The following is a 12,668-nucleotide window of genomic DNA, read 5'->3' as shown; positions in this document are numbered from 1 at the left end:
ATTGGATAGTACAGTATTTACACTCTTGTAAAGCCACTAGTACGCGCAGCGTTTCGGGCAGGTCCTTAATCTAAAATAAATATAAATAAATATGTTTATTCAGGTAAGGTACATACATACAAGTGATGTTACATTAATGGATTGATATATAGATAGAGCTAGTACATACAATGCCTAAAGCCACTATTACGCAATGCGTTTCGGGCAAAGTATTTATTTATTTATTTATTTATTTATGCATATACAAGAATGTACATAAGGAATGTGAGGATACAATTATGGTAATACAGTATACATACATATAATAAGTATACATACATATACGTTCTAAATACATTGTTGTTGGATCTAGAAAGCCTATGTTTTGGATCTGTATGGCGCAGCGAATAGAAACTTAAATAAACTTAAAAATAACTATTGGAATTCAATGAATTAATAATCTCGCCTACTATAGTAATTGTAAATGCACATAATTGTGAAGAAAACTAGAATAAAAATAAAGAGAAATGAAAGAAAATGGATGTCAATAGTGAGGAGGGGATACTATCTTGAAAATTGTCCCCAGGTTGCGCTGATGTACAATTTAAATAATTTATCAATCATTAAGTTTACTGTATGTGTGACATGTAGCTAGACATGGTCCACAGTACTACAGGTTTACATGCTCGTTAGCTTGTATTTAACATGATCTTTGCATCACTAAATATGGAGTGACGCTAACAGCAATTAATACAGTAGGAATAATTATGTTATTCGATTGTTTTCGCTAAATATTCCGGCTAATATATATATGATGGGCTATAATTATACATACAATTATTTTAGTTGCAGTTTTTCTTTTATAAACACACTAAACATTTGTTTACAAGTGTTTAGACATAGGAAAGATAAAGGGTTATGTCGACCATTTTTGGAGTCAGACACAAGCAGAGGACGAGACATAAAGTTGGGCATCTTACCTGTACAAAGTTTTTGTCCTTGCGACCATTTCTGTCCGTTCTCTTCCCTTCCATATCTTGACTCATCCACATCCACTTCTAGAAATGTCACTGTCAACTGGAAATTTCCTCTGAAAAGGCGTATCTTTCCACCGTAACCAGTCTGTTTCCGCAAAAGCCCCCCTCCAACCACGTATTATATTGGTTATCACTGGCACCTCCGCGATCGTTGTTTCAAACTTTCATGCACTCACAACTTTTCAGCAAGATTGTCCATCACCATAAGCATGGGGGCTACTTTTTTCTCACTCTTGCCAAATACGCCCTTTATAGCCTTTGGCACCACTTCACAGCACCTTCACCATAGTGGAATCACGTGGAGGAACCAAGTAAACCCGCTTAGGACCAAGGGAGTCGACGGTCGGGGAAGGAAAGAGAATCAAGTCGAGGGTTCGTTGCGAAGGTCTCGGAAGTCGTTAGTTGCCGATGGCTCTCGGAGGAGGAGGATTGGTGGCCGCTCTGCACCTGTAAATATAAGCACAAGCGTCACTACCATCAATCACTTCCGGAAGATGTGGTTATATATCTAGTCACAATATCGCTTTAAGACCGAGTACAGCTATTAATTTTTCCGAGCAGTTGCGGAAGTCGCTTTGACGACGCTGGCTCTAAATACACAGTAACGCCGGCGGAAGGCAGCGCCTCTTTGTGTAGCGGACACGTGGCTTCCTCACCGCTCACCTAGCGAGCACCTGACCTCACACTAGCCTCACACTCACCAGGGGGGGTCAGCACATGAAGAGGGCGGCTCTAGCAGCTCTACATCAGCAGGAGCCGGGCACAAGCGGCCACGTAACACCACAACGCAGCGGTACTGTGTTCACACCAAGACACTCTCACACACACACTAGCCACACAACCTCTCGGGACGGCTGCCAAAGCGGGCACCCCCACACCCTGCCACCTTCTGTGGTTTAAGGGAATTTTTAGTATTGAGAAGTTTGTTCGCCGGAGGTAGACCAACTGTGATGGGAAATACTTGGGTGTGGGCCGCAGAGACGGGGTGGTACACACACAAGACGTCCTGTGGGACAGTCCATCTTCCCTCCTGGTACCTCGGGTTGCAGTCCAACCTTGACCTAAAATTTGATGGAAACCATGTCACACGTGTTGTTATTATTGTCCCTTGTACAGTTGGCGTCCCTGGAGGGCGGCCACTGGCCACCATGGACCTGAGGAGGGCGGCCACTGGCCACCCTGGACCTGAGGAGGGCGGTCACTGGCCACCCTGGACCTGAGGAGGGCGGCCACTGGCCACCCTGGACCTGAGGAGGGCGGCCACTGGCCACCCTGGACCTGAGGAGGGCGGCCACTGGCCACCATGGACCTGAGGAGGGCGGTCACTGGCCACCATGGACCTGAGGAGGGCGGTCACTGGCCACCATGGACCTGAGGAGGGCGGCCACTGGCCACCATGGACCTGAGGAGGGCGGCCACTGGCCACCCTGGACCTGAGGAGGGCGGTCACTGGCCACCATGGACCTGAGGAGGGCGGTCACTGGCCACCATGGACCTGAGGAGGGCGGTCACTGGCCACCATGGACCTGAGGAGGGCGGCCACTGGCCACCCTGGACCTGAGGAGGGCGGCCACTGGCCACCCTGGACCTGAGGAGGGCGGCCACTGGCCACCATGGACCTGAGGAGGGCGGCCACTGGCCACCCTGGACCTGAGGAGGGCGGCCACTGGCCACCATGGACCTGAGGAGGGCGGCCACTGGCCACCCTGGACCTGAGGAGGGCGGCCACTGGCCACCATGGACCTGAGGAGGGCGGCCACTGGCCACCCTGGACCTGAGGAGGGCGGCCACAGGCCACCATGGACCTGAGGAGGGCGGCCACTGGCCACCCTGGACCTGAGGAGGGCGGTCACTGGCCACCATGGACCTGAGGAGGGCGGTCACTGGCCACCATGGACCTGAGGAGGGCGGCCACTGGCCACCCTGGACCTGAGGAGGGCGGCCACTGGCCACCATGGACCTGAGGAGGGCGGCCACTGGCCACCCTGGACCTGAGGAGGGCGGCCACTGGCCACCATGGACCTGAGGAGGGCGGCCACTGGCCACCCTGGACCTGAGGAGGGCGGCCACTGGCCACCCTGGACCTGAGGAGGGCGGCCACTGGCCACCCTGGACCTGAGGAGGGCGGCCACTGGCCACCCTGGACCTGAGGAGGGCGGCCACTGGCCACCCTGGACCTGAGGAGGGCGGCCACTGGCCACCCTGGACCTGAGGAGGGCGGCCACTGGCCACCCTGGACCTGAGGAGGGCGGCCACTGGCCACCCTGGACCTGAGGAGGGCGGCCACTGGCCACCATGGACCTGAGGAGGGCGGCCACTGGCCACCATGGACCTGAGGAGGGCGGCCACTGGCCACCATGAACCTGAGGAGGGCGGCCACTGGCCACCATGGACCTGAGGAGGGCGGCCACTGGCCACCATGGACCTGAGGAGGGCGGCCACTGGCCACCCTGGACCTGAGGAGGGCGGTCACTGGCCACCATGGACCTGAGGAGGGCGGCCACTGGCCACCCTGGACCTGAGGAGGGCGGTCACTGGCCACCATGGACCTGAGGAGGGCGGCCACTGGCCACCATGGACCTGAGGAGGGCGGCCACTGGCCACCATGGACCTGAGGAGGGCGAGTTACTCCCCAACACCCCAGGCCTGGCACTCCCCAACACCCCAGGCCCGGCACTCCCCCAACACCCCAGGCCCGGCTCTCCCCCAACACCCCAGGCCTGGCACTCCCCCAACACCCCAGGCCTGGCACTCCCCCAACACCCCAGGCCCGGCACTCCCCCAACACCCCAGGCCCAGCACTCCCCCAACACCCCAGGCCTGGCACTCCCCAACACCCCAGGCCCGGCACTCCCCAACACCCCAGGCCCGGCACTCCCCCAACACCCCAGGCCCGGCACTCCCCCAACACCCCAGGCCCGGCACTCCCCCAACACCCCAGGCCCGGCACTCCCCCAACACCCCAGGCCTGGCACTCCCCCAACACCCCAGGCCCGGCACTCCCCCAACACCCCAGGCCCAGCACTCCCCCAACACCCCAGGCCTGGCACTCCCCCAACACCCCAGGCCCGGCACTCCCCCAACACCCCAGGCCCAGCACTCCCCCAACACCCCAGGCCCGGCACTCCCCCAACACCCCAGGCCTGGCACTCCCCCAACACCCCAGGCCCGGCACTCCCCCAACACCCCAGGCCCAGCACTCCCCCAACACCCCAGGCCCGGCACTCCCCCAACACCCCAGGCCCGGCACTCCCCCAACACCCCAGGCCCGGCACTCCCCCAACACTCCAGGCCCAGCACTCCCCCAACACCCCAGGCCCGGCACTCCCCCAACACCCCAGGCCCGGCACTCCCCCAACACCCCAGGCCCGGCACTCCCCCAACACCCCAGGCCCGGCACTCCCCCAACACTCCAGGCCCGGCACTCCCCCAACACCCCAGGCCCGGCACTCCCCCAACACCCCAGGCCCGGCACTCCCCCAACACCCCTGGCCCGGCACTCCCCCAACACCCCAGGCCTGGCACTCCCCAACAAATCAACCTGGGGGCCAGATTCACGAAGCAGTTACGCAAGAACTTACGAACGTGTACATCTTTCCTCAATCTTTGACGGCTTTGGTTACATTTATTAAACAGTTTACAAGCATGAAAACTTGCCAATCAACTGTTGTTATTGTTATAAACAGCCTCCTGGTGCTTCGGGGCTCATTAACTGTTTAATAATTGTAAACAAAGTCGCCAAAGATTGAGAAAAGATGTACAGGTTCGTAAGTGTTTGTGTAACTGCTTCGTGAATCTGGCCCCGGGTAGTCGACCACTCAGAGACACGGGTACATATTCTCCAACACTCTGATAATTCGTATAATTTCATGTCTGTGCCTAAATTTTCGGTCATATTTCTTTAAATTACATTATTAATTGCGTAACAGGGATATATATATTGCGGTGTTGTTGGTATGTGTTTTTTTAAGTTATTCAAACTCTAATATAAATATATTTAACCACTTTGTCTTCTAATGCTGCCATGGGATCATTGCCATCTGTCGGCGGATGGCGTAATGCTGTCGTGGTTTAATCCCGCTGAGCCGCCATGTTGCCTCACTCACCACAGCTCTGTTGACATCATGGTAATCTCTCTTGTTTATTCCAGGTCTTGTATCGTTACATTCTTCACCGGTCGTTCGTGCTGCAACCAGTAATCAACCATGAGTCTCCGTGGTGTAGTGGTAAGACACTCGCCTGGCGTTCCGCGAGCGCTATGTCATGGGTTCGTATCCTGGCCGGGGAGGATTTACTGGGCGCAAATCCTTAACTGTAGCCTCTGTTTAACTCAACAGTAAAATGTGTACTTGGTTGTAACAAGGATTCTTCGCGGCGGGGATCGTATTCCAGGGACCTGCCCGAAACGCTACGCGTACTAGTGGCTCTACAAGAATGTAACAACTCTTGTATATATCTCAAAACAAATGAGGCCATACAAATAAGGCAATAGTGAACTAGTCACACAAGGGCTAAGAGTCTGCCCTTAAAAAAGGCCTAGACGGGTCGTGGCTTAAGGCAAACTAAATGGATTCTGTCGCTTATTTCCATTAACTGTACAGAAATTAACTCGCTGGAGAGAATAAGATCTACCAGGGTGTGAGCATGCGACGGGCGTGCATCTTGCACACTGCTGCAGGGATGCTAATGGTGTGAAGAGCGTTCCCTGCCAGTACACACACACAGGTAAGGGTGTGTGTGGGGTACCCACAGAGTACCCCATAAGAGGCTGGTGCATAAGTTCGAGAAACAAGCAAGAGTAATTGGTAGAGTGCTCCAGTGGATAAGTCCTTAAGCAATAGGAAGCAGAGAGCTACTGTAAGGGGTGAGACCTCAGATTGGCGTGAAGTCACCAGTGGAGTCCCACAAGGTTATGTGCTCGGACCTATCCTGTTTCTGATATACATAAATGATCTTCCAGAGGGTATAGACTCATTCCTCTCAATGTTTGCTGATGATGTCAAAATTATGAGAAGGATTAAGACAGAGGGCGACAGTATAAGGCTTCAAGAAGACCTAGACAAAATGAAGAAATGGTCCAACAAATGATTGCTAGAGTTTAACCCGAACAAATGTAATGTTATTAAGACGGGTGTAGGGAGCAGGAGGCCAGATACAAGATATCATTTGGAAGATGAAATTCTTCAAGAATCAGAGAGAGAGACTTGGGGGTTGATATCACGCCAGACCTGAAGAGGATAACAACAGTGGCATATGCCAGGCTGGCCAACATAAGTACGGCCTTTAGAAACTTGTGTAAGGAAGACCAATCCTAGAGTTAGCTTGAGCTACCTCTTCCCTTTATGTGTATTTTACCTCAATAAACTTATTTCAATCCTGGAGTATGCAGCTCCAGCATGGAGTCCACATCTCTCAAGCATAAGGCTAAACTGGAGAAGGTTCAGAGGTTTGCTACCAGACTAGTACCCGAGCTGAGGGGGTATGAGCTACGAGGAGAGACTACGGGAATTTAACCTCACGTCGCTGGAAGACAGAAGAGTTAGGGGGGGACATGATCACCACATACACGATTTTCAAAGGAACTGATAGGATAAAGACAGATTATTTAAGACAAGGGGCACAAGCACTGGGGGACACAGGTGGAAATTGAGTGCCCAAATAAGCCATAGAGACATTAGAAAGAATTTTGTTAGTATCAAAGTAATTGACAAATGAAGGCAGTGATGTTATAGTGAAGTTTTAGGCAGTGATGTGGTGGAGGTACACGCCATATACAATTTCAAGTGTAGATATGATAGAGCCCAATAGACTCAGGAACTTGTAAACCAGTTGATAGGTGGGACCAAAGAGCCATAGCTCAACCCCACACAATTACAACTATGCAAGTACACACACTAGGTACCAGAGTGCCAGGACTGCGTACATCAGGGTGAGTAGAGAGGCAGAAAGACAGTACGAAAATGACAGCAAGTAAGGCAAAGACTCAACCTAAATTGCTGCACAGCCTCATCAGAAGGAAAACAGTGAAGGACCAGGTAATGAAACTGAGGATAAGGGCAGACAGATTCACAACAAACGACAAGGAAATGTGCAAAGAACTCAATAAGAAATTCTAGGTCTTTACAACAGAGCAAGGAGTTGTTGAACTAAGGGAATATACAACCAGGCACCACTGGTGGAGTCTGAGATTACCAGTGGGGAGGTGAGGAAGCATTTGGTGGAGTTGGATGTGGTGGAGGCTGTTGGCTCAGACAGTATCTCACCCTGGATACTAAAAGAATGAGCAGAAGCACTGTGCCTACCACTCTCAGTGGTGTATTACTCAACTACAGAGAGTAGTCACTTGTAACAGGAGAACTGTCAAAAATTTGGAAGGCGGTTATGTAGTTTCAATATACAAGACTGGAGACAGTCAGAAAGCACTGAACTACAGGTCAGTGCCCCTAACATGAATACCATATAAGAGGATGGAGAAGATTGTGGGAAAAACTTGTACAACATTTGGAGAAAATGTAATGTACACAGATTTCTGATGTAATATATATACACATTTTGCAAAAGCCTTCGACAGATGTGACCATGGTGTTAATGCACACAAAATACGTTCAGAAGGGATTTCTGGAAAAACAGGTAGATGGAGCTACAATTTCCTAACAGAACCCTATGTGTAATAGTCAACAAAGTAAAATCCGGACCATCAACCGTGAAGAGCTCAGCCCTCCAGGGTACTGTGCTTGCTCCAGTATTTTTTTCCCATGCTCATATCGGACAGACAAGGACACAACCTATAGTACCGTATAATCTTTTGCAGATGACACTGGGGGTTTTGAGATTAAACAACATAGAGAACACAGCAAACCTTCAATCAGATGTAAATCAAGTCTTTCAAAGGGCTACATAAAATAATGTGGTATTTAATGACAAGTTCCAGCCCCTGATATGGAAAAATTAAAATATAAAAACGGAAACCACGTACAAAACTCAGGCAAATCATAACATAGAAAGAAAAGGCAATGTAAAGGATCTGGGTGTACTCATGTCGGAAGACCTTACCTTTAAAGAACACAATAAAGTAGCCGTCACAACTGCAAGAAAAATGACAGGTTGGATAACATGAAACTTTCTCACTAGAAATGCTATACCGATGATGATACTCTTCAAGACGCTAGTGCTCTCTAGAGTGGAGTACTGCTGCACAATGACAGCCCCTTTCAAAGTTGGAGAAATTACTGACCTGGAGAGCGTGCAGAGATCCTTTACTGCTAGAATCCATTAAATGAAACATCAAAATTATTTGGACCGACTAAAAGGCTTAAATTTGTAATCTCTTAAGCGCAGACTGGAGAGATACATAATAGTTTACAAGTGGGAAATATTAAAAGGGTTAGTCCCAAACCTGCACACAGAAATAACATCACATGAGACCAAAAGGCATGGCAGGATGTGCAGAATACCCCCTGTTGAAGAGCAGAAGTACAATAGGTACTTTGAGAGAGAACTATCAACATCAGAGGCCTGAGACTGTTCAACACGCTTCCACTACACATAAGGGACATAACTGGCCGACCCCTCACAGTGTTCAAGAGAGAACTATCAACATCAGAGGCCCGAGACTGTTCAACACGCTTCCACTACACATAAGGGACATAACTGGCCGACCCCTCACAGTGTTCAAGAGAGAACTGTCAACATCAGAGGCCCGAGACTGTTCAACACGCTTCCACTACACATAAGGGACATAACTGGCCGACCCCTCACAGTGTTCAAGAGAGAACTATCAACATCAGAGGCCCGAGACTGTTCAACACGCTTCCACTACACATAAGGGACATAACTGGCCGACCCCTCACAGTGTTCAAGAGAGAACTATCAACATCAGAGGCCCGAGACTGTTCAACACGCTTCCACTACACATAAGGGACATAACTGGCCGACCCCTCACAGTGTTCAAGAGAGAACTATCAACATCAGAGGCCCGAGACTGTTCAACACGCTTCCACTACACATAAGGGACATAACTGGCCGACCCCTCACAGTGTTCAAGAGAGAACTATCAACATCAGAGGTCCGAGACTGTTCAACACGCTTCCACTACACATAAGGGACATAACTGGCCGACCCCTCACAGTGTTCAAGAGAGAACTCGATAAATACCTCTGTAGGACACCAGATCAACCAGGCTGTGATTCGTACGTCAGGCTGTGATAAGTCTGGTTGACTAGTCCATCAACCAGGATGGCTGGTCAGAGACCGGGCCGCGGGGACGGTAATCCCCGAAATCAACGCAAAGTAACCACAAGGAAAAAACTTTGTACCATCACCCGTTGTTGTTAAAGATTCGCTATCTGGAACAAGGCCGAAGGTAGCGAATCATTAACAACAACACCAACTGGTGATGTTAGAAAGTTTTTTCCTCGTGGTTACCTTGCGTTGATTTCGGGGATTACATTCCCCGCGGCGCGGTCTCTGACCAGCCCTCCTGGTTGATGGACTAGTCAACCAAGCTTATCGCAGCCTGACGTACGAATCACAGCCTGGTTGATTATACGGTACTATAGTTTGTGTCCTTGTCTATGTCCGATATGAGAATGAGAGAAAAATACTGGAACAAGCACAGTACCCTGGAGGGCTGAGCTCTTCACGGTTGATGGACCGGATTTTACTTTGCTGACTATTACACATTGGGTTCTGTTAGGAAATTGTAGCTCCTTCTGCCTATTTTTACGGTAATCCCTTCCGAAGACATTTAGTAACATCACCAGCTTGGGTTCAGGGATGGCAAATCTTGCCTCGTAGGTTTAATAGAATTCTATGACCAGGCAACAAAAATTAGGCAAAAAAAGAAAAGGGTGGATGGTCTGGATATTTTTGGACTGCCAGAAAGCCTTTGACACTGTAATCCATAGACTAGTACATAAACTGGCGATGCAGGCAGGAGTAAAAGGGAAGGTACTCCAGTGGGTAAGGGATGTAACAGAAGACAGTGAGTCACTGTGAGGAGTGAGGTTTCATGGTGGCAAGGCATCGTCAATGGAGTCCCACAGGGTTCAGTGCTTGCACCTGTCCTGTTTCGATATATGTAAAAGATCTCTCCGATGGAATAGATTCGTTCCCTAAATGTTTGCTGAAGATGCGAAAATTAGAGGAGGATTAAGACAGAGGAAGAGAACAAGAGAATACAAGATGACCAAGACAGACTGAAGGAATAGTCTAACAAATGGCTACTAGAATTTAACTTTAATAATGTAAAGTAATTAAGCTTGGTGGAGGGAGGAGGCCAGACTCAAGATACCAAATACTAGTGGAAGTCCTCAATGAAACGGAGAGAGAGATAGACCTAGGAGTTATCACACTGAAGCCATCTCCGGAAACCCACATAAAAAAGACATCATCAGCGGTGTATGCAAGGTGTAGTAGAAAAATCAGAACTGCTTTTAGAGATATGAGTAATGAATCATTTAGATCCTTGTATACCACTCAGGTTCGACCAATCCTGGAGTATGCGGCTCCGGCATGGAGTCTATACCCTGTCAAACATAAGACGAAGTTGGAGAAAGTTCAAAAGGTACGAAACTAGATTACTCCGAAAACTGCGTGGAATGAAAACACAGCCTGTGGGAACACCTTTGGGATTACACTGAGAAAAAACATGTTTAGTGCCATATAATGATAACATCAACAATGCCTCTGATAACGGCCACTTGGAGGCCTCGCTAACCGAAGTTTACCACTCACTTAGTGTCTTATTGATCGCTTAGGTTGTGTTGGATAGGAATCACAACTCTGCCCCCCCTTGTACCAGTCTCTGTAGAAGAGGCTCTCCAGAGTCACGGGCGGGGTGTGGCTTCTGGCTCACGGGCGGGGTGTGGCTCCTGGGTCACGGGCGGGGTGTGGCTCCAGGGTCACGGGCGGGGTGTGGCTCCAGGGTCACGGGCGGGGTGTGGCTCCAGGGTCACGGGCGGGGTGTGGCTCCTGGGTCACGGGCGGGGTGTGGCTCATGGTCACGGGCGGGGTGTAGCTCCTGGGTCACAGGCGGGGTGTGACTCCAGGGTCACAGGCGGGGTGTGACTCCAGGGTCACGGGCGGGGTGTGGCTCCAGGGTCACGGGCGGGGTGTGGCTCCTGGGTCACGGGCGGGGTGTGGCTCATGCTCACGGGCGGGGTGTGGCTCCAGGGTCACGGGCGGGGTGTGGCTTCTGGCTCACGGGCGGGGTGTGGCTTCTGGCTCACGGGCGGGGTGTGGCTCCTGGGTCACGGGCGGGGTGTGGCTCCTGGGTCACGGGCGGGGTGTGGCTCCTGGGTCACGGGCGGGGTGTGGCTCCAGGGTCACGGGCGGGGTATGACTCCTGGGTCACGGGCGGGGTGTGGCTCCAGGGTCACGGGCGGGGTGTGGCTCCAGGGTCACGGGCGGGGTGTGGCTCCAGGGTCACGGGCGGGGTGTGGCTCCAGGGTCACGGGCGGGGTGTGGCTCCTGGGTCACGGGCGGGGTGTGGCTCCTGGGTCACGGGCGGGGTGTGGCTCCTGGGTCACGGGCGGGGTGTGGCTCCTGGGTCACGGGCGGGGTGTGGCTCCTGGGTCACGGGCGGGGTGTGGCTCCTGGGTCACGGGCGGGGTGTGGCTCCAGGGTCACGGGCGGGGTGTGACTCCTGGGTCACGGGCGGGGTGTGGCTCCTGGGTCACGGGCGGGGTATGACTCCTGGGTCACGGGCGGGGTGTGGCTCCAGGGTCACGGGCGGGGTGTGGCTCCTGGGCCTCCACACCACCAACACAACACTAATCGACAGACAGACAGACAGACAGAAGTTATAACTGAAGACTAACATAGCCCTGTAGCGCAACATTGATCACAATCGTTTCAGAGCTCCGGGTTCGAATCCCACAGCAGGACAGAGACTTTCCGCATGTTTTCTTCCACCTGATGCCTACGCTGACCAAAGCCGTAACTAAACAGCACGGAGTTTGGCAACTGTTGTGGGTTGCATAGTAAGGCAGGTCAGTAGTTGGCATGGTTGGTCGCCGGACACGCTGATGATGCCTCCCCTACCATAGAGTTGGCAACCGCGTCACTATCACGTGACTAGGGCGGAAGATATGGTGCAGGCGCAGGTAGAGAGGATATTCCTGCCTCACCATTTTCTAAAATGATGATATTGTTAATGTTGCTATGAGGGAAGACACTGTCACAGGAGCGTGCCTGCACCACCGCCCAGTATGCTCCAGGGGCCGTAGGTGTAGTGTGGCGTGGTGCAGGGGTGTGGCTAAAGGGCAGCACCTCCACACTAAAATAGCCTGAGGGGTGCCACTTCAGTCACTCCGTAGCGGTGCCGTCCGCACCCTTCCCAGGGAGTCCGGAGAGGAGCGAAGTGTTGGTGGATGAGGGGCAGGAAGTGCTTACCTATCATTACCTACTTGGGAGTGACAACTATAGCTCCTTATGTCCCATCTCAAACCTTTTTTATACCCGGGGAGGGAGTCCTTAAGAAGGGGGGGAGGGAGTTCCTAAAGAGAGAGGGGGAGTCCTTCCATTCGTTGATTTCTTTCTACCACAGACGTGGCCAGACATTTACAATGCTAACCAACATATATACATTTTCTTCTGTCCTCCATGGACTGGGTTACATATGTTAATCGCTGAACATATAGTTTCAGTGAT

General features: G+C 51.7%; 3 protein-coding genes across 6 annotated transcripts in view; 1 reads left to right on the top strand and 2 right to left on the bottom strand.

The window, feature by feature from the left end:
- LOC123762740 (leucine-rich melanocyte differentiation-associated protein) overlaps window positions 1-12,668 on the top strand; it is a 292,506-nt gene that overhangs the window by 155,122 nt on the left and 124,716 nt on the right. The window lies entirely within an intron of this gene.
- Window positions 1-12,668, bottom strand: part of LOC123762738 (uncharacterized) — a 195,043-nt gene that overhangs the window by 175,826 nt on the left and 6,549 nt on the right. For 3 of the 4 annotated variants that reach the window (XM_069332260.1, XM_069332264.1, XM_069332273.1), the window contains exons 1-2: window positions 1,718-1,870; window positions 960-1,463 (exon numbers count right to left, since the gene is read on the bottom strand). In XM_069332260.1, coding sequence (XP_069188361.1) covers window positions 960-1,031 — 72 coding nt within the window. In that variant the 5' untranslated portion in view covers window positions 1,032-1,463; window positions 1,718-1,870. Of the gene's footprint in view, window positions 1-959; window positions 1,464-1,717; window positions 1,871-12,668 lie in introns of those variants that run through there. The other variant, XM_069332261.1, reaches the window with a different exon arrangement.
- LOC138369081 (uncharacterized) lies at window positions 2,463-3,437 on the bottom strand. The gene has a single exon (XM_069332013.1). It carries the CDS (start codon window positions 3,435-3,437, stop codon window positions 2,463-2,465), a length of 975 nt encoding a protein of 324 aa, XP_069188114.1.

Source organism: Procambarus clarkii, chromosome 27 (assembly GCF_040958095.1).
Source record: "Procambarus clarkii isolate CNS0578487 chromosome 27, FALCON_Pclarkii_2.0, whole genome shotgun sequence".
Classification (NCBI taxonomy): domain Eukaryota; kingdom Metazoa; phylum Arthropoda; class Malacostraca; order Decapoda; family Cambaridae; genus Procambarus; species Procambarus clarkii.
The sequence above is the reverse complement of the archived record's forward strand: the minus strand, read 5'-3'. Positions and strand labels throughout refer to the sequence as shown.

Excerpts from the sequence above, each read along its gene's own strand:
- LOC138369081 (XM_069332013.1), bottom strand. The coding sequence starts at position 3,437 with ATGGTGGCCAGTGGCCGCCCTCCTCAGGTCCATGGTGGCCAGTGGCCG.